Consider the following 22,910-nt stretch of genomic DNA (forward strand, 5'->3'; position numbering starts at 1 on the left):
ATGTCTGTCTCCATCTTTTCAGCCTTGTTCTGTTGGGAGTTATTAAGAGAATTTAGGGCATGATGTGTCATACTTTAAGCTCTCTCAGAATAGCACACTCAATCTATAATTCTTGGCAAAATCTGTGACATTTTAACTGGAACAAAGCAATGCATACACACTGTCCAGAACTTGCAGGACAAACATACAAAAACCTCATAGCCTATTTTTACCTTGTTGTCACTGTGCCATTTTAGAGGCTTTATTCACATAGAACTTACTTTCTTATTTCTTGTCTTGCACTGTTGCTCTAGGTGGTGGGTTTTATAGAGTCCCTGCTGCACAGGGCATGTGTAGGTGTGGAGCGTGATTCAGAGAATGCAGTGGAGAGTCAGACTCTCAGTATGGGGATGGGCCTGATTGCTACCTTGCTGTCTGGAGCTGCACAGGTATAACCCGTGTCTTATTAGTCATCAGCATCTTATTCTGGGACATTCACTGTTTGTAGTTTGGGGCTCGTAGCCTTTCATTTTAAAAGTGTTCTAACATAAATGAGAATTCCACTGTTTTCTACTGATTTCTGCATAGTTAAATCATTGAGGTGCAAGCAAAGAGAGTGGATGTGATGCGAAAGCCTCAGATTCTTCACAGTGGTGGGGATAGGAACCAGGGGTCACAGCATGTCTATAATGCAAATATTGTCATTTTAAGGTAATGTTGCTAAAGGTTAAGTCATTTTTAATTAAAAAAATGTTTTCTTTGGGGACTATTTTGCCTTACCACTCCCTACATTTACTCCTCTGCCTTGAATGAATTAAGCAAATAACTTTCAGGCCACAGCCTTATATTATAATGATCAGAAAATGGTGCATCAGTTATGAGGCAGCATATTTGTAATCATTTCCTGCAATAACTTTCTGTGAGGGAACCTTTAGAGGGATTAAATGCTTCAGATATCTGGCTATTATCACCACCACTATGAACAATTCTGACTCTACAGGTTTCTCTAGAACAGAGCATTTTATATCAAACCACTCTGAATGTGGTTGGGGGGGGTGGGAGGAACCCACAAGGACGCTGTGCAAAATGTAAATAAACACAAAATGCAATGATGTACAAATCCCTTAAACCCTATATTTCATTGAAGATAGTAGAAAGACAACAAATCAAATGTTGAAACTGAGAAATGTTATTGTTTTTTGAAAAAATATGCCCATTTTGTAATGCTGCAAAAACAAAACTGGTGGTTAATTGACAACAGGTCAGTAACATGATTGGGTATAAAAAGAGCATCTCAGAGGCTTTCAAAAGTAAAAATGAGGAGGGGTTCACCACTTTGTGAAAGACTGTGTGAGCAAATAGTGCAGCAATTCAAGAATAATGTTTTTCAATGTAAAAAAGCAAAGAACTTTAGCGTTTCATCATCTACGGTACCTAATGTCATTAAACAATCTGGAAGAATCTCTGTATGCAAGGGACAAGGCCAAAAATCAGTATTTGCTGGCCTTGATCTTTGGGACCTCAAACGCCGCTGCATTAACAACCAACATGATTCTGTAGTGGAAATCACTGCATGGGCTCAAACACTTCTGAAAACCACTGTCTGTAAAAACAGTTCATCGCTGCAAGTTTAAATTCTAAAATGCAAAGAAGAAACCGTATTTAAACACCTTTTCTGGGCCAAAGCTCATTTAAAATGGACTGCGGGGAAGTGGAAATGGGTCCTGGGATCTGTCGAATCAACATTTGAAATTCTTTTTGGAAATCATGGACACTGTGCATGATTTGGTGCACAGTTCAAAAGCCAGTGTTCATGATGGTACAGATGGACATTCGTGCTCATGGCATGGGTGACGTGCACATCTGTGAAGGCTCCATTATTGCTGAACGATATATACGTTTTGGCAACGTATGCTGCCATCCAGACGACATCTTTTTCAGGACAGGTCTTGCTTATTTCAGCAAGACGGTGTCAAACCACATTCTGCATGTATTACAACAGCATTGCTCTGTATTAAAAAAGTCCGGGTGCTAAACTGGCCTGCCTGCAGTTCAGACCACTGAAAACTTTTGCCACATTATGAAATGAAAAATTTGACAATGGAGACCCCAAACTGTTGAGCAGCTGAAATTCTCTATCAAATGAGAATGAGAGCATTTCGCTTTCAAAACTACAGTGATTGGTTTGTGAATTTCCTTTAAAACTATGATTTACATGATTTGCATATCATTGCGTCCTATTTTTATTTACGTTCTGCACAGTGTCCCAACTTTTTTGGAGATGCGATTGTATTTATGAATGGAGTTGACTGTCTAGTTAGTGGTTGATGTTTCCTCTCAGCTTTCTGCAGAGGACAACGCTTCCATGTCTAGGCTGCTGGGTCCACTAAAGCAGGTTTCCCAGCAGCACCCGGATCCTTTTATCCAGGAGCTGGCCTCAGACCTGCAGGCTACCATCGCTACACATGGGGCTTATCGCCCAGGCTCTGTGATTAATGCTGCTGGATGGTGTGGTGCTGGTGCCTCCACTCAAAGAGCAAGTCAGCCGAAAGGTCAGAACACAAGTGCTGCCTCAGCCAGTGCTTCATCAGCAAGAACTCATTCTATGTGTGTTGACCCACTTCAACCAAGTCAGCCATCACTCGGACTCTTATACAGCTCCAACTCATTCAGTCCACACTCTAGCTCAGGGTCTGCTGCCTCTGGGCCTTCAGCACCACAGCAGAATGCAGATCATGGTGTAGCCGAGTCTTGTGCTGAAATGAAGGAGCAAGCACAAGGTTCTGCATGCAGGCCTCCCCACAAAGATGGAGAACTGTCTGTACACAAACTCGGTGGCATGAGCGCACGCAGCTCTGTCTCATCTGCTCCTGGTCCTACGCCACAAAAAAACCTCTCCGAGTGGCTTTTGGAGGCCTGTGACCCGGATGTGCCCACTCGGGCCATGGCTCTACGAGCCCTCACACACGCTCTGAGAGAGGGAGACAAGGAAGCACTAGAGACCCGGGACAAGGTGTTAATGGTGAGTCTGAGCTTTGGTGGTGTGGTTAAGGCTGCATGCTGGGGTATAAAAGGGAACTTCCAAGAAAGACCTAGTCCTGTATTATCAAGGATGGGTAAAGACCTACCACTCAGCTAAAATGCATCATTAAGATTTCCAGCAGTTTAAACATAAGGTTCTTCTGTGAGCGCTTGCAAGGATTTTAGGTATTTCACCCTCTACATTGCATGTTATTATCAAAAAATGAAGGGAGTCTGCATAGAAATCTCTGCATAGAGGAAAACACAAAAAAACAAACACTTTCAGAAATTGATTACTTAGTGTCTTCAATCTCCAAAGGTTTACTAAGGGTTGTTAAAAGGAAAGGATGAGGTAGCACAGTGGTAAACATGCTCCTGTCCCAACTTTTTTGGAACATGATACAGGCATCAAATCTGGATTGAGCGTATTCTTACAAATCAAAGTTACTTACAAATAAGTTCATAAGATCATACATCAAATGTTCTGTTTTTGAACCATTATCAGCTTATAAGAAAATTTACCAATCACTGTGTTCTGTATTCATAAGCATTTCACATACTGTCACAACATTTTTTAAATTAGGTCTTTTATCAAATACAAACCCATCACAATGACTAAATGTGTATGATAATATTGGTGGTATTGGCTGATTTGCTTAAAAAAAACAGGATCAGACAGATTTATTTTATTTATTTTGTCTCTTATTTGTCTGTGATTGTTTGATGGCTGTTATTGTCAGTACACAGTAATTTAGCCAATGCTATCTAGAGAAATATCAGGTTTTATTCTGAGCTTTGAATGATGATGGGCTGGTTTAGGTTCAGTTTTGGACTCTAATTTCTTTTAAATTTTCTCAAATCGGTAAGTGATAGTCCAAGAAGATCTAGTCCTAATTTCTACATTTGAAAAATGTGTATATTATCATGCACACAATAAATATTGGCTATCAACTTCGGCCCACAACTCCCACATCGGTGCATCCTTAACAATGCAATATGCAGTTCCAGTTATTGTAGAGGATTATATGGCCCATGTTTTATGAATGAGTAGAGATGTTTGGTGTGTGTAAGACCCCTAAGCTTCACACAGATCCTTTGGGGATTCTGTTACTAATCTAATATTCTTTGTAATAAGCTGCCCCCCCCCCCCCGGGTACACACACTCAAACATTGGCAGGGGGAGTTACTATGGAAAGCTTTTCTTTTTTGCTGCCTCTTCAAACATTGTTGTGATGTTTGTCTGTGTGGATGTTTGTCTCTGCATGACTCATTTGAAGTTGTTACTGGTTCTCTGTATGCATGATACTGATTGTAAAAATTATATTGGTGCATTGTAATATCTACTAAATGCAATGTCACCCATTCCTTTTCTCACACGGAGTAGTAAATCACAGCTCTGACCTCACATGAACTCTGTGTAACTCTGCTATAGCCTCAGGCCACAGACAAGAAGAAGAGCAGCAAATTCAGTGGCTTTAATTGCCAGTCATTATTGAGTTACTTCGAAGATGTGTTTAGAACTAAGCTAATGCCCCCTTGAATTCTTACAGTAATAATCAGACATTGGAATTGGCTCTCTCTATTTTTCTCTCTATCTTTACTGATGCTTTTTTTTGTGTCATGTAGCTCTTTCTGGAGAACCTGGAGCATGAGGACTCGTTTGTGTATCTTTCTGCCATTCAAGGTAAGACGTCCAAGACGTGTGTATTTCCGCACTGCTTGTTTAATACGGCTTCATTTTATTGTCAAACCGTTATGAAAATTCTGTGGCCGATAAAGAATTTAGGGAGCCAAATTCTGGTATATTGACTGATGTGAATTTATATGTTTATATATAGTTTTAGTCAAACAGTGCTGTGCTGACAGTTGTTGATTTATCACACTGCTTAAGCTCAATTAACAGAAACATTACAAAAAGGTAGAGCAGCCCAGAATGCTTTGCTGTTCGTCAGCTCTTATTTTTCTCATTCTTTGTTAGTTCTCTGCATAGCAAGTTTTTTTTTTTTTTTTGTTTTGTTTTTTTTTTTTACATATAACAAATATAGAGATACCATTGATACCATAAACCGATCATATCACCCCACCACCCACTCGACCATTACACGCTGCAGCTTAGACATCCTTTCTATTATAGTTCTAATTTTAGTGTATGGGTATTTTTTTATATTCAAATAAAAAAAATTGTTATAATGGAGTCTCTCAAGAATTCAGTTGAAGATGGCTTTGGAAAACAGTGTTTTATATTTTTCATAATTTAGCTTTACTGCACAGGGACAGCTGTATGGGAAAATACTGAAAATCTTTCTCAGGATGTATAATGTTTAAAGGTAAATTAGTCCTCTCTAGTTCTTTGTCAGTTTTCTGACACACTCCCTGCCTTTTAATAATCATTATAGGGTTATGCACTGATCATAAACAATATCCAGTTACATCGGCCAGTGGCCCAGACCTGCGGTGCTTTAATTTCAGATTCTTCAATTCAGCCTGTGCTGCTGTCATATAGTTAAATTGAGTGTTTCAAACGGAGCTGCTTCTGTCTTGGGTTTCACACACGACTGACACCACATAGCTCATGTGAATAAGAGATGCTAGATGCAGTATAAAGATGATGATAATCATAATATTGCATTGATATTTCTTGTATATATGGAACCCACCCTGAACAACACATTTCCTGAAGAAAAGAAATCTTGAAAATGGTCTGTAATGTGTTTGTGAACAAAACATTGAGCTTTTTTCAAACCTCGGTTTCCAACTCAAGTGTTTTAAAAGATTTGAACCAGTCAGGATGATCCCTTATGAACTGTCTCCTGAGTTATAACTTTGTGTCAGCTAAGAAGTTAAAGTTTATGAGATCTGATTCACTTACATTGTTAATATCTAAATATCTGGGATTTATTTGCCGGCTTTCACTTGGCTTGTCCTGAGAATGCAAAGGAGATAATCTTACATTGTAAGTTTCCCAAAAACCGTCAGATTTTGGAATAAGTTCCTGACGTTTCAGATTTGCTTAATGCTTTCATTAAGTCATTTCACGTAATATATTGTGTTCAAGTTTTTTCGATTGTATCTTTCAGTTCCTGAGCTATAGAAGCTTTAGGAAGTGAGCTTTGAAACTATAAAGCTGATAAATAAATCCTTTATTCCACAGACTATCTTGGACTGTGTTTGTCTCTTATCATGCCTGGCAGGATTTTGGATGTCCACCCAGCTTTTTAAATAGCAGTGACGTCAAGCTTTTTCCTTTATTCTCACAGAGATAACGTAGGACAAATTGCCAGCACCACATGGTCTTTAACGTTTACTCAGTTTGAACAAAAATCTGTCCATATTTGCACATATCACCCTTTCTTCTCTTCTCTGCTGGCTCACTAAACCCCCTCCTCTGTGTGGCCCTGGAACCAAAATTAGAACCAGAGCAATCTAATCCCAGAATCTTAAAGAATAATCACTGATCTCATGAAACCATGTAGTTCTAGATTTGACCAGACATCAGCTGTAAGTCATAAATCACTGTCATTTGACAGAGCAGTGAATACCATCATGTCGCTTGTCAGTTGATACATTCGTAACCTGTGTGCTGTACAAGCATAGAGACCAGTCTCGGAGAAACAATACCAATGTGGTTTTGAAGGACCCATTCATTTTCTCAAGATACACTGTATGGCAAAAAGTATGTGGACACTCCTCTTTATTATCGAGTTCAGGTGTTTGTCACACTGAAGACTTCAGTGACTTTCAACATGAAATTGTTGTTTGTTATAGGATGGCGCCTTTGCCACGAGAGAGTTTGTGAAATCTCTGCCCTGCTAGAGGTACTCCAGCCAACTGTGAGTGCTATTATTGTGAAACAGAAGCATCTTGGCACAAAAACAGCTCCGCCCCAAAGCGGTACACCATGCAAACTCACAGAGAGGGGCTGCTGAGTGCTAAAGCATGTAGTGCATAAAAAGTTTTTCTTCTACAATCTTTTGTGGCACTCCCTACACATTTGTAAACTGCCTCTGTAAGCAACATCAGTAAAAGATCTGTGCATCAAGAGCTTCATGAAATGGGTTTCTATAGCCGAGCAGCTGCACACAAGCCTGAAATCACTATGCACAATGCCAGCCACCGCCTGGAGTGGTGTAAAGCATGCTGCCACAGGACTCTAGAGCAGTAAAATGAAGCTTTACTATCTGGCAAGCTCATGGATGATTCTGGGTTTGGAGGATGCTACCAACTCTAATGCTTAGTGCCAACAATAAAGTTTGGTGGAGGAGGGATACTAGTCTGGGGCTGTTTTTCAGTTTGGTCCCCTTAGTTCCACTTAAGGGTAATGTTAATGCTACAACACACAAAGACATTTTAGATAGTTATGTTGATGCATTTGGTGTGTTAGAGCTCCAGTCGCCTGCGTAGAGCCCTGACCTCAGCCCCATTGAATCCTTTGGGATGAGCTGAAATGTAGATTGCGATCCAGGGCTTCACATCCACCATTAGTTCCTGACCCCACAAAAGCTCTTTTGACTGAATGGGCACAAATTCCCACATACATACTACAAAATCTTTTGGCAAACCTTCCCAGAAGAGTGGAAGCTGTTATAGCCACTAAGGAGGGCGACTCTATAAGAACGCCCATGGTTTTGGAATGAGATGTCTAGCAAGCTCATATAGGTGTGATGTTCATGTGTCCACATACTTTTGTCCATATAGTGTATTTTAGGTTGCCTATATTTCACATTTTTCTCATTTATTTTCCATCATCTGAAATCCGTTTATAATGTTTGTTAAGATTTATTTGTCAAGACTGTTTTTCATCCACTCTTTATCTCTTATTAAACAGCCTGTTTTTTTTTTTTCTTTTCCCCTGTGATTTTAACGCTGCTATATTGCTTCTGTACCATATGGCTGCCCTGTATTGCACCTTCATTCAAACATCAATCTGGACTGAGATGTACAGATTAAATTGGAAAGTCCATACTGAAATCCTTAGGAATGTTGGGGAAAAAATAGTCATCCTTCATCCACATCATTTTCCAATGCCACTTCTACAGACTGTCTGCAATAGCACTCCTTACCGTTTTAACAAGAGAGTGGTCAATGGTTTTGTGATTGTGGCATCTTAGCCATGATGTGTTTAAAACCTTTCCTTGTGTGGACTGTGAAGACGGTGGAGTGAGAGGTAACCCTTGAAACGTGTAACAGCTGTGTAACAGTGTTTACATAGTACACTATTTTTTTTTTTCCAGCAAGGACAATTCATTTTTCCATGACATGGGCTCTTTAAGCATATTCTTAAACCATAGAATGTTATCCAGAAACGGCCGTGTAGCTGCAGGTTTTCATTCCTGCTCAAGTGATCAGTTGTTTGAAGACTGAGACTAATTGAACTGAATGACCTGCAGCCACACTGGTCCTTTGTGGATAACACTAGACACCCTGCACAATGCTTTTTAAGGTCATAGCTATACTTGCTCTCCTGCTGCTTTTGTGCAGTACTGATTTAGATACATTACCCCAGTGTCCTTGAGAGGCCTAGCTGGCATCGCTTTCCCAAAACCAAAAAATCTTTTATATAATGTGCACTTATGCCATGAGGCCTGTTTTATGCTTTTCAGCATATTTGCAAGTTCTTGAGAGACTTTGTCTATGTGGCTTCACTCTAAACAGAGATGACATGCCTTTTGCTCTGTGTATGTGAAGGATAGGCTGCATACACGTATTTAAGGTCAGTCTCTTTTGACTTTGAATGAAGTTGAGGCCTATTTTTCTCCTCTGTGTGTCCTCAGGGCTGGTGGTGCTGGCGGATTCATTCCCTGAGCAGATCCTGCAGAGACTGTTGGCTGAGTACCAGGCAGGGCCGAATGCAGGTTCTATCAGCAGGGGGCGATCTCTGGAGACACGCCTCAAAGTGGGGGAGGCTCTGATGAGAGCCAGCAGGGCCATGGGTAAGTGAAAATGCATTGATGCGTCAATCTGAACGCGGTGATTCAATGGAGTGTTAGACCATTGTCCATTACAATAATATTCAGTGGAGTATGCACTCATTTCTTTGGCCATACACAACGCAAAGGCCCTTTACAAACATAAAAATCCAAAAGCTTGTGGTATCGATGATTATCTGCACTACAGTGTAAAAAAAAAAAAAAAAAGCAATCCAAGTATTTATGAGTTGAATAAAACCAGTTCCATTGCTTATTACCACATTAAATAATTTTGCTAGGTTACAATTTTTTACAGTGTAAAAAGTCTGGAATCAATGTTCAGTGTTTTCAGTAATTTTTTATATACTAGTTCTGTCGAACTTTCAAGATTGTCATTACAAATGATTAATAGAATGCTGTAAAATGATAAATTTTAAATATATATATATATATATATATATATATATATATATATATATATATACGTGTGTGTGTGTGTGTGTGTGTGTGTATATATATATATATATATATATATATATATATATATATACAGTGGGTTGCAAAAGTATTCGGCCCCCTTGAACTTTTCAACCTTTTGCCACATTTCAGGCTTCAAACATAAAGATATGAAATTGTAATTTTTTGTGAAGAATCAACAACAAGTGGGACACAATTGTGAAGTGGAACGAAATTTATTGGATATTTTAAACTTTTTTTAGAAATAAAAAACTGAAAAGTGGGGCGTGCAATATTATTCGGCCCCTTTACTTTCAGTGCAGCAAACTCACTCCAGAAGTTCAGTGAGGATCTCTGAATGATCCAATGTTGACCTAAATGACTGATGATGATAAATAGAATCCACCTGTGTGTAATCAAGTCTCCGTATAAATGCACCTGCTCTGTGATAGTCTCAGAGTTCTGTTTAAAGCGCAGAGAGCATCATGAAGACCAAGGAACACACCAGGCAGGTCCGAGATACCGTTGTGGAGAAGTTTAAAGCCGGATTTGGAAAGAAAAAGATTTCCCAAGCTTTAAACATCTCAAGGAGCACTGTGCAAGCGATCATATTGAAATGGAAGGAGCATCAGACCACTGCAAATCTACCGAGACCCGGCCGTCCCTCTAAACTTTCAGCTCAAACAAGGAGAAGACTGATCATAGATGCAGCCAAGAGGCCCATGATCACTCTGGATGAACTGCAGAGATCTACAGCTGAGGTGGGAGACTTTGTCCATAGGACAACGATCAGTGGTACACTGCACAAATCTGGGCTTTATGGAAGAGTGGCAAGAAAAAGCCATTTCTCAAAGATATCCATAAAAAGTCTCATTTAATGTTTGCCACAAGCCACCTGGGAGACACACCAAACATGTGGAAGAAGGTGCTCTGGTCAGATGAAACCAAAATCGAACTTATGTTTGGCGTAAAAGCAATACAGCTCATCACCCTGAACACACCATCCCCACTGTCAAACATGGTGGTGGCAGCATCATGGTTTGGGCCTGCTTTTCTTCAGCAGGGACAGGGAAGATGGTTAATATTGATGGGAAGATGGATGGAGCCAAATACAGGACCATTCTGGAAGAAAACCTGTTGGAGTCTGCAAAAGACCTGAGACTGGGACGGAGATTTATCTTCCAACAAGACAATGATCCAAAACATAAAGCAACATCTACAATGGAATGGTTCACAAATAAACGTATCCAGGTGTTAGAACGGCCAAGTCAAAGTCCAGACCTGAATCCAATCGAGAATCTGTGGAAAGAGCTGAAAACTGCTGTTCACAAACGCCCTCCATCCAACTTCACTGAGCTCGAGCTGTTTTGCAAGGAAGAATGGGCAAAAATTTCAGTCTCTCGATGTGCAAGACTGACAGAGACGTACCCCAAGCCACTTGCAGCTGTTATCACAGCAAAAGGTGGCGCTACAAAGTATTAAAGCAAGGGGGCTGAATAATATTGCACGCCCCACTTTTCAGTTTTTTATTTCTAAAAAAAGTTTAAAATATCCAACAAATTTCGTTCCACTTCACAATTGTGTCCCACTTGTTGTTGACTCTTCACAAAAAATGTCAATTTCATATCTTTATGTTTGAAGCCTGAAATGTGGCAAAAGGTTGAAAAGTTCAAGGGGGCTGAATACTTTTGCAACCCACTGTGTATATATATATATATATATATATATATATATATATATATATATATATATATATATATATATATATATATATATATATATACGTGTGTGTGTGTGTATATATATGTGTATATATTTGTATATGTGTGTATGGAAGAAAAACTTGTATCTCCATTTTTGTTGTTTTTTCAGTTTTTGATATAGTTTTAAAATATTTGTTACTCTTTACATTGTGTGTAAATTTCATTATGAATGCACTAAAAAAATGACTTGGAATGACGTCTGGTTCCATTGACTTACATTAAAAGTAGAGTAGGTTTTTTCCTTCTCCTGTAAAGTTGCCATTTTGCTGTTGTTACCAAAACACTTTAAATACTGGCCGAAACATCTACATCCCCTTTTTGTTTTTTCATTTTAGAGTATTTAAATTTGCATTGTTTAAGTTGTTGTTGTATATAAAATGACCAAAGTGATTCCAAACGTTTTTTATGCTAGTATCACATTTGTGCATTTTTATTTTTAATGAATCCATATCACATCAAAAGATTCAAGTCGAATTGTGGTGCAATTTTCAAAATAATTGTTTCCTATGTAATCCTAATTGAATAGATGGGAGCTCAGGGGTTTTACATCCCAGTGACTATTGTCTCTAACACACAGTCTGTGAGTTTGTCTGAGCTGTCTCATCTTTAGGGCTTTCTTAAAATGTCTCCTTATTTTTCATTGTTGTTCCATTTTGTGTCCATAGTTGATCTAACACTGTGTTTTCCATTCAGAGCTGGAGCTTCTTTTATTTTTCTCCTTTCTGTTCCTTTGTGAGAGATCAGGGTAGTGCCGTGTCCCCAGCACAGTTGTGGGGTTATTCTTTGTGTCTGTGGGTTATTCATTCTGGCCCTGGGGTGTCTCAGTTTGGCCCTGCTCCTCACAGCTAACAGAACATGCTCTCAAAAAGTCCAACAGCTGCTTCGCTCACTTCCAAAAACACACAGTCAGTCCCTCATCGGCTCTCTTACACTGCACCAGCAACCCACAGCCCTCTGTGCCTGGCCTCCCTCTCCATCACTGCACTCGAGCTGTTGCTCCTGGCACAGTATCCTCAACTCATAAGCATTATCTAATGAGTTGGACATTTCTTTTCTTACCTCTGCTAATACAGTATAAGTAGCTGGATATTTATATTCCCACAAGATGCTGTTTCAGTCTCCTATAAAAATTTACTTCATTGCAGATATTTTGGCCTAATTAACATTTTATGTTAATGTGTGGCTAATTAAAAGACAGACAGATGGCAGCAGTCAAAAGGTGCAGGATCAAAGGAGAGACTATTACAATTTTGCTGACGCCTTTTTTTTTTACAGATCCACCTGTTTTTCCAATCCATTTAACCTGTAATGGCTAAGACACTCTTTTGACATGACTGCTTTTGAAGGTGACATTCTTCTCCCATAAGGGGTCTAACCACAGGGGTCCTGGGAAATTCTGCCAGGTCTAAATGTGTCTAATACAGGGCTCTCTGTGGCTTGGGCAGCTGTAGGGATTCAGTCCAGTTGGACCCACCTCATCCACTCACTCAGGGTGGCCAAATGCCAGACATTTAACACTGAATTAAGGCTAGCTCAGACTAATAGGCACACAATATCAGGTAGTTCATGCAACACCTGCTGTCTCTTTGCAAAGAAAGAAGCACTAATATCTCTTATAATGAGGCTTATTTTGGGGGAAAAAATGATGTATAGTGGTTAAAATGTGGTTTTGGGGACTGTATGTTCATCATAGAGGTAAATGTACTGCTTGCTATTTGGCCGAATTACACTGAACAGTTGAAGAAGTACCAGTTCAGCTCTTAGCTCATGCTTTAGGAATGTGCCTGAGTCTTTCTCAGACTTTCACACAAAGATGGAGAGATTGAAACAGGAATGGTGACCTCAGAGCTCTGTGTATGTGTGTGTGTATTTAGGCTGGACAGCTCGCAGCACCTAGACTTTGTGAGATGTGACAGAACTTGAATCGTGACTCTCTAGAGGAAGCGTGCGCATTAGAGCTGATGCAGTGGAACAGGTCAGAGTCTGAGATAATAGAAAAGACCCTTTTCTCTGAAATGATGAGTTAAGGGATATTTGGGTAAATTAAATTGTTGAGAGACACCAGTTTAAATCTCTCAGTTGTAGCAACTGTCCATGTAGGAGGGTTTAGTCCTTGGGATGAACTACTGCAATAGGATGTGTCCCATTAAACCTATTGGCAAAAATCCTAAAGGATCCACTTAATTAACCTATTAAATCTATTAAATAAATTCTCAGCTGTGGTCAGATGCTGCATCTGTTTCATGATATACACTGTTTGCAGTGGGCTTTACTCATACAAGAAATAATCAGCTATTTTGGGTATTTTAAAAGCATATTATATTCAAAGTTGTTACAAATGGTTATAGATAATTAGACCCAAATACACAGGTAATAAAAGACTAAACTGATGAGCAGTGAGTCATGTACAAAAAACAAACAAACAAACAAAAAAAATAGAGACAGCATACAAATATAATGGTGGAAATGTTGTGTGTAGTCTTTATAAGTTCATTGTGTTCCATCATGTTAAAAACTTCAACACCAAACTATATGAATAGAAACAGCTGATTAGGGTGGTCTATAGCAAATGAGATCCACGGTGTGATTAGAATTTGAATTAGAATAACTTTATTGTCCTGCTAAGGAAGGAAAATCATCTTTGGTTTCACCAGTTAAAAATAAACAACACATGCGATATACAGGAGACACTCATCAAATATATAAATTAGTGCCATAAAACTGTAAAACAGTCACATGCTGCAGAACCGACAGTAAGACCATTAAAAACATCAGTTAATGGGAGGTAAAACACAGGGTCATGCAGCTGTGCCCCCAGAAAGGAAGTAAGCCCACTGGCCACAATTGTGACCATTCCTGTGTTTGCATCTTCTACACTGCTCAAAAAAATAAAGGGAACACTTAAATAACACAATATAACTCCAAGTAAATCAAACTTCTGTGAAATCAAACTGTCCACTTAGGAAGCAACACTGATTGACAATCAATTTCACAGCTGTTGTGTAAATGGAACAGACAACAGGTGGAAATTATTGGCGATTAGCAAGACACACTCAATAAAGGAGTGGTTCTGCAGGTGGGAACCACAGACCACTTCTCAGTACCTTTCTGCTTTCTGGCTGATGTTTGGGTCAGTTTTGAATGTTGGTGGTGCTTTCACACTCGTGGTAGCAGGAGACGGACTCTACAACCCACACAAGTGGCTCAGGTAGTGCAGCTCATCCAGGATGGCACATCAATGTGAGCTGTGGCAAGAAGGTTTGCTGTGTCTGTCAGCGTAGTGTCCAGAGGCTGGAGGCGCTACCAGGAGACAGGCCAGTACAACAGGAGACGTGGAGGAGGCCGTAGGAGGGCAACAACCCAGCAGCAGGACCGCTACCTCCGCCTTTGTGCAAGGAGGAACAGGAGGAGCACTGCCAGAGCCCTGCAGAATGACCTCCAGCAGGCCACAAATGTGCATATGTCTGCACAAACGGTTAGAAACCGACTCCATGAGGATGGTATGAGGGCCCGACGTCCACAGATGGGGGTTGTGCTCAGAGCCCAACACAGTGCAGGACGCTTGGCATTTGCCAGAGAACACCAGGATTGGCAAATTCGCCACTGGCGCCCTGTGATCTTTACAGATGAAAGCAGGTTCACACTGAGCACATGTGACAGAGTCTGGAGACGCGATGGAGAGCGATCTGCTGCCTGCAACATCCGTCAGAATTATGACTGGTGGGAATAAATGGGTTAAGACATGACAAAAATGAAAGTGTACCATGAAGAGAAGTGAAGAGTTGAGTAACTGCATATCAGTTCCAAAGTGGGCAGATTGGATTGGTTCTTATTCAGATGTTGAAACGAGTCATGTAGTCAATCAGGGCATCAGCCATACATAAGTGTAACAGAAAGGGCTTGGCCAAAACAAGGAATTCAGGGATTCAAAGTTGTGTGGTTCAGTAAGAATAATGTTATTTGATATAGTTTTTTTTTTTCTTCTTCAGTCATTATCCTGTACTTTTGAATTTACATTGTCTATTCAATTAATTGACATGCTTGCGTATTTTTAACTTTACATTTGATTTGCATTTTGTGTCATCAGATTTAAGTCTATATATTTTTACTTTTACTGTATTTTTATTTCAAAACAAGACTAGATACAACAATGATTTTCAAATCATAATGAAAGTTTTATTTTTATGTGTGCTGTATTAGCTGAAAGTTGCACTCTCAATAGAATGTCTGCGGTTGCTTCAAGAGGTTGAAGTTTAACAATGAGAGCTGGTCAGTGTAGTTGGTCAGTGTTCTTTAGTTGCTGCTGATATCCACAGTATTTGAATAGCACAATGTCATGATAATGCTAAAATATCATCATATTGTCCACCACTAACTAACAAAGGCTTACCTGTTGTAATTGCCATGAATGTATGAAAATGAATGAGCATATATGTACCTGTGCTTTGATGCTGAGCTCTGTCTCGTTTGTCAGGTGACCTGGCACCACACTATGGCCGTCCGCTGATTGGTGCATTCCTGAGCGGTACGCGGGATGAGGACAGCAGCGTGCGTGCCAGCTGTCTCTCTAATCTGGGTGAGCTATGCCAGCGCCTCCAGTTCTCCCTCGGCCCGCTGGCACAGGAGGTAATGACCAACTGCCCAAAAATTTAGCAGTCCACCAGCAGACTAGCCTTGTTTTTTTCTTTTTTTTTTTGAGATGTGGATTTATTAAGATGTCCAATCAGTCAGCTGGGCACTTACTGGCATTGTACAATACAAGTCATAAATGTGGACACATATTTGTAGATGACTTTCTATTATTTTCCACATTTTCGTATAAATTTGAAGACATAAGGGGGCGCTAGTGAGCCGGGAATGGAGTAGGTTGTGTGTTTGATGTGCTCTGCTAAAATTCTATATAAAATTATATATTTGGCACCTTTGGCTCAATAAACTGTATAGGATATATTCCTAAGTTTATCATTTTTAATTAGACTCCTTTGATATTGACGTGTACATGGCCAAGAATTTGCGTCAATACACCTACACGGGGAAGAGCATCGCTAACAGGCCTAGTGACTCGCCGCCGTCAGCTAACCATCTGACATGGCGGACACGAAGCCGAGATTCTTTCCTCTCTGAAGTCGGACGTTTCCACACTTCCCAGGTCAGAGCTACAATCTTCTCTTGCTCCCGAATTTGATGGTGTGAAGGCCGAACTCCAAGCAGTAAAGACAGAAGTAGTCAACAACGTTGCGTTACTTCGCTCTGATTTGGATGTGATGGAGACAGAAATGGACCGCGGGCTCTCTGCATGCTCAGACGAGGTGACCGCTCACCAAGCCTTGGTACGAAAGCTCGAGGCGCAGGTGGTTAATCTCCAGGAAAAAGTGCGTCGACATGGAGCGGAGAATGAGGAGATCAGACATTCGTATACTGAATGTGGCAGAGGGACAAGGCTCGAGTTCTCCGACCGCTGTCTCAAAGCTGCTAAAAGAGGCTCTGCGCATGGATAAAGAGGTGTTGGTCGATAGGTCACACCGAAGTCTTCAACCGCAGCGGCCTGGCAGGACGCCGCAGGCTATTGTGGTGAAACTGCACTACTACCAAGATTGCGTCGAAATTCTTCTCTGTGCCAGAGAAACAGGACCCTTGAAATTCAGAGGAGCTACAATTCTCATTTTCCCAGACTTATCCCTCCAGTGTGATCCCTCCAGAGCCACTTCCAAGGACGTTAAGAAACTACTCTAAGGACGAGAGGGCATTCACTACGGTGTTCTCCATCCAGCCGGGCTCTGCGTCACGCAGAACGGATTAGAAAAGGACTTTCGGGATCCAGCGGAGGCAGCGGCTTATGTGAAGGCGAATGTTCTGTAAGGTGGATGAACCCAATAGGTTCGATGAGTTACTTCACGAGACAAATTTAATATTTCTATTATTAAATTTAATTAATTAATATTATTCTATAATAAACCTATGCAATGGAAAGGCCCCAGGACCAGATTTGTTTCAGAGTGAATTTTTTAAGAAATTCGCTAAGGATCTAGCCCCTGTCTTCATTTCTGTATTCGAGGAATCATTTATTTCTGGCTCCTTACCTCCAACCATGTGTCAAGCAGTCATATCTCTTATTCCTAAAGAAGATAAAAATCCTTTAGACTGTTGCTAAGATTTAGGCTGGCAGACTAGAGACAGTTTTATCCTCCATAATATCTGATGATCAAACAGGACTTTTTTTTTTAACATCCGTCGACTTCTCAATATCCACGATCCCACTCCATCCAGTATTCCAGAGATAGTAATGTCACTTGATGCAAAGAAAGCACTTGATCGGATGGAGTGGGATTATCTTTTTATACATTAAAATGATACAGATTTGGCCCAAAGTTCATTAGTTGGATCAAAGTTCTCTACTCACGTTCTTTAGCAGCAGTCTGTATAAATAAGAACCCATCCCTCTTTTTTCTGTTACATTGTAGAACTAGACAGGGCTGCCCCTTATCATTTATTTGCCATAATGATTGAACCACTAGCAACAGCCTTGCGTGATGAGACCCCTATTATGGATATACAGAGGGTCTCTCTATACGCTGACAACATGCTCCTATATTTATCTGAGCCCCTTGTTAGTCTGCCTAAACTACTCAATTTACTGGAGACTTTTAATGTAATATCTGGCTATAAAATTAATTTGCGAAAATGTGAGCTTGTTGATTAATCCAGCTTCTCAGAAGATTACTTCTAGTTCCTTCCCTTTTAAGATAAACACAGAAAAAAATAAAATACTTAGGGGTCTGGATTACACAAGTTTAAAAACCTTTATGATGCTAATTTTCCTCCGTGTATTGCATGTCTGGGAAAGATCTTGAGCTAATTTTAGTTAATACCATTAAAATGAATGTATTGCCTAGATTTTTATACTTGTTTCAATGTCTCTCCATTTTTCTGACAAATCATTTTTTATTTTTATATATATATATATATATATATATATATATATATATATATTATTTATATATTATTTAAACAAATTGATATCTGCGCTGTTGCCTCACAGCAAGGAGGGCCTGGGTTTGATTCCCCGGGTGGGTGACCGGGGTCCTCTCTGTGTGGAGTTTGCATGTTCTCCCCGTGTCTGCGTGGGTTTCCTCCGGGTTCTTCGGTTTCCTCCCACAGTCCAGAGACATGCAGTCAGGCCAATTGGACATGCTACATTGCCCCTAGGTGTGAGTGTGTGTGTGTGATTGTGTATGTCTGTCTATCTGCCCTGCGATGGACTGGCGACCTGTCCAGGGTGTATCCTGCCTTCCACCCAATGACAGCTGGGATAGGCTCCAGCACCCCCGGCGACCCTGAGGGAGAAGCGGCTTAGAAAATGTGTGTGTCTGTCTGTGTGTGTGTCTGTGTGTGTGTGTGTGTGTGTCTGTGTCTGTGTGTGTGTCTGTGATATCTGGTTTTCTCTGGAGTAATAAAAACCCCTGAATATGCAAAGATGCACTACAATGACATCGTCAGCATGGTGGACTATCCTTGCCAAATTTTCAATATTATTATTGGGCCTCTAATATTAGGGCTTTACTGGATTAATATTCCTAATGATCAGATTATTCCCAAGTGGTTATCAATGGAAAGTGTAGCCATATCTCACTGCACACGCTATTCTGCTCAAGGATGCCTCTGACTGAGCCCTTGTCTACTTATTCCTTAAATCCGATTGTGAAACATTCCTTTAAGATTTGGTCACAGTTTAGGATTTACAATTTACAGCCCAGTAATGAAAAATAATATGTTTATCCCCTCTGGTGCCGATAGTGCCTTCAAATGTTGGGTTGAGAAAGGAATCAGAATAGTGAGCTGTTTGTTGAAGATGCTTTCATATTTTTTTGAAAAACGTGAAATATTATTTTAATATTCCTCAGTCACATTTTTTAGATACCTACAGCTTCGTAGTTTTGTATTATCAAGCTATTTAGACACTATATTGAAAACCAGCCCACAGTCTAAGAAATGCATTGGTGTGGTGTACTCTCTGCTTAATTCATATAATTTGAAGCCTCTAACTTTATTGAAACAACAGTGGGAGGAGGAAATTGCGCAGATATCAACAGAGATGTGGCAAGACGTTTTGGATGGAATACACACGTCTTCAGTTTAAGGCACGCCATCATTCAGTTTAAAATAATCCATCGTCTACCTTGGTCCAAGGATTGGCTGGCTAAATTTACTAATTTACTAATGACAAGCACTTTTGTAAGTCGCTCTGGATAAGAGCGTCTGCTAAATGCCATAAATGTAAATATGATTCTAATATTTTCCCGCAATAAATAAGATCTGTAATTTTTTTGGTGTGGCATTTCAACAAAGTATTTATTTATTTGTAAATGTAGAAATAAATTTATATGTAGCCTTGAACTTCACAGTGTTTGTAATGTGTTTAAGACTGATAAACATATTTAGGCGGCTGTGTCCAAACTTTTGACCGTGTATGAAATTATATGCGGTGCTTTTGTTGTTGGATCCGCACGTGTCATTGATTGGAAGTCTTGGAGTATGTGCTAAAGAAGGCTGTCCGGTCATTCAGTGACGGATTTATTACATTAGTCAGTTACTCTGCCGTCGCTGTCAGACGGTCTGTAATTACTAATCCATAATTAGATCCTTGGTTGCAATTGATGTTGCTTATTTGAGACTGCAGTGTAGACTGTGATTGAGGGTAAAGGTGAGGTGAAAACATCAGCAGGTGAGCATGAGAACAGGAGGCAGGCCTTTATAATGAAGGGATAACGGGATGTCTCAGCTCTCACTAAAATGTAAGATCTCTTATTTCAATATGTGTGCGTGTGTGCGCAAAAAGCTGCATACATAATTTTGCTGCTCTCAAGTATAGATCGGGCAGTAGTTTAGTAGGTGGTGAAATATTTGACTAGGAATCAGCTGACATACTGTCTCTATAAGAGTACAGGATGATATCAGAACCATATCTGTATCAAGGGAAAAAATATTCTGCATTGGACAGATGTTTAGATTTAAACAAGATTTCAAAATGCTTTTTTTTCTAAAATGGATGAGCAGAGTGTTTAAGCGATGCTAGATTTCAATGCAAAAATGTCTGGTTATTGTTGTTATAATGGTTATTGGAGTAGATAAAGTCCCAATTTTTACGTTTGGTAATTGTTTGTGTGTCAGCACCAATGTAGTGGTGTACATGTCAAATATGTCATCAGCCCACAATTCACATACTGTTGCATCCCTGTGTTATGGGCGCCTTTGAACATGTGTGTTGCATGTAATGTGGGTTGTTTAGTTCTAAAATTACCATTAACATTAATTTGCTATTTCTATTGTTGTTTTTTTTTTTTTGCTTTCTTCTAATGGACTGTTCGCTTGTTTCATCATGATGAAAATTGCACCGATGCCCCAGTTAACGTTGCATCAGGCATTTCAGTGTACCTTCGTCATTTGAAGGGTGGGGGGCCTCCTGGAGAGAAACTCATTTTTATGATAAAACCGAGACCACTTGAAGGCAGCAGTAATTCACATCTGCTGAGCCCCTTCCCCCATCCCTCAGTGCTGAGACCTATTTTTGTCACAGATCTGATTCGATCAATAGCTGAGCTAGTGAAATGTGAGCGTAGTATGAATATGTGCTGTATGTGTGTATTTGTAAGTTAACATGTAGATGTAATGGATGTGAATTTCTACATATTTGTTCATTTAATGTGCATGTTGTGTCTCTAAGTAAACGTAGCTGAGGTACAGTTGGACAGGGGTGGGGGCAGCTCAGATCGGTTCATGAATAAGCAGCTCTGTCACTGTGTCTAACAGACCTGCTTATTCATGAGAACGGCCCTGTAACAGGCTGCTCTCACTGACTCTGTGTGTGTGTGTGTGTTTTTTTGCTTATGTGTTGGAATGTTCGATCATTAATTGACCCAACATGCCATCACCATGGGCCGCAGCACTGCGGACCACTGCAGTCTGCACGAATCCACAGATCCGTGTCTGATCTCTGACCTCTGTTTTTATTTCTCCTGCAGTTGAGCTCATGTCTCACAGCCCTGATAAAGACTGAGAAAGAGGCAGAGGTGCGGAGAGCTGCAGTTCACGTCATTGCTCTTTTACTGAGGGGCCTCAGCGATAAAACCACTCAGGTAGGTGTATTTGAGCATGAATGTGATCATTCATTAAACACGTGTAAATAAATATGTAAGTGTTGTGGCTTGGTGTACTGGTTCCTTTGACCCCTGTGACCAGCACATATGGTTTTTAGAGATGGAGAAATTCTGTGGGCAGCTGGAACCGTGCAGATGAAGCAGACCTGTTGAAGGGGGCTATCATTTACTGCTCTCTTATTTAGTCTAGCCCTCATTGAAGCAACATGTATTTTCTCCAGTCATCCTTTTATGTATACTGTGGTTCCCATGGCCTGGTTCACTCTTTAAGCCAATATAGTGCCACGCCCACTGCAGCATCACTCTTGGACTACAGCGCCTTGCAATAGGTTGCAAATACCGTATTGCAATTTAAGTATATCTTGCAATATATTAAACATTGGGGAGCCTCTGATGTCTTTGGTTTACTAGTGTATTTTTTATTGGGCCTGCAATATTTAGACCAAATATATTTGCCATTTAATTTATCTGTTGATGTGGAATGGTTTGATGGTTGGATGCTCAAGGCACACAATAATAAATTGCTCATTGGATCTTTGAGTTGTATTAGTATTGCAATGGCTAAATCATTGTTTTTGATTCCAGCACACAATAGATAATACATCTAAAACTAACTGTAAGCTCAAACCATTGTACCACTACTATTAACTAGTATACTTATGAGTATACCACTACATGAGTATAGTTCCAGTAAGGTGCAAAAAGACTCAAACAATACACATGGGTCAAATTTGTGAAGGAGGGTCAGTAGTGGCCTGTAATTACAGCCTGTCATGGAGCTTAAGAAAACAGTTATCCAGAGATCCTGAGACATGGCTTTAGCCAGCACTGGCACTCAGGAGTCATTACTGTGAAAGTGATTGAAGTGGTTTGCTTTGCCTGGCATTCCTGTCTGCCACACTAGACTTACTCTATTACATTCAAGTAATTCTGTTATATACTAAGTATGTGCTACCTATAAAGTATGGTGTAATATTATTTTCAAAATCCTTATTACATTATGAGGTGTTTTAGACCAACTTCTACAATATACAGAACTCTCCACCCTTTTTAGAAAATCTGGAGAAAACCAGTATAGACTTTGACAAAAAAAATAGATTTGCTACAAACTAATGACCAAAAAGACTTTATATTAAGAGGCGCAAACCAAATGTCAGAGATCAAAATGTCGAAGTATAAGCTGTATAAAATGTCTGTAAGCTGGACATATTACAATATTTATATTTAAAATTCCAAAATGTTTGTTATTGTGATGAGTTAATTTCCTCTTCATCTTCTTCTCCTTCTTCTTTGGACAGGGGCTTGTTTAATGTTCACTGTGTTCCATCACCTCTTCTTTTAGCAAGCATGTGAACTGATGGATCAGTTGCTGTAGTTATGAGAATTACATTTTTCCCCCCCCCCCTTCTGTCTTGATACAGGATGCTGCTCGACAGTTTGGGGTCTCCTTTGTTGTATTTTTCATTTCATAACGTGCCAAATGTTTAGCACCCGGACTCATTTACTGTGTACTATGTACCGTAGATGATGAAATCCTCAAGTTCTTTGCTATTTTACGCTGAAAAACATTATCCTTGAATTATTGCATTTGCTTGCTTGTCTTTCATAAGGTGGTGACCCCCCCACCTCCC

The 22,910-nt window shown here is 40.0% G+C and overlaps 1 protein-coding gene across 2 annotated transcripts in view; it reads left to right on the forward strand.

Annotated features, from left to right (window-relative positions):
* Positions 1 to 22,910, forward strand: part of tango6 (transport and golgi organization 6 homolog (Drosophila)) — a 34,281-nt gene that overhangs the window by 9,120 nt on the left and 2,251 nt on the right. For both annotated transcript variants that reach the window (XM_017690943.2, XM_017690950.2), the window contains exons 12-17: positions 294 to 428; positions 2,321 to 3,001; positions 4,627 to 4,684; positions 8,772 to 8,930; positions 15,600 to 15,751; positions 21,145 to 21,258. In XM_017690943.2, the coding sequence (XP_017546432.2) occupies positions 294 to 428; positions 2,321 to 3,001; positions 4,627 to 4,684; positions 8,772 to 8,930; positions 15,600 to 15,751; positions 21,145 to 21,258 (1,299 nt within the window). The remainder of the gene's footprint in view (positions 1 to 293; positions 429 to 2,320; positions 3,002 to 4,626; positions 4,685 to 8,771; positions 8,931 to 15,599; positions 15,752 to 21,144; positions 21,259 to 22,910) is intronic.

This window comes from Pygocentrus nattereri, chromosome 7 (assembly GCF_015220715.1).
Source record: "Pygocentrus nattereri isolate fPygNat1 chromosome 7, fPygNat1.pri, whole genome shotgun sequence".
NCBI lineage: Eukaryota > Metazoa > Chordata > Actinopteri > Characiformes > Serrasalmidae > Pygocentrus > Pygocentrus nattereri.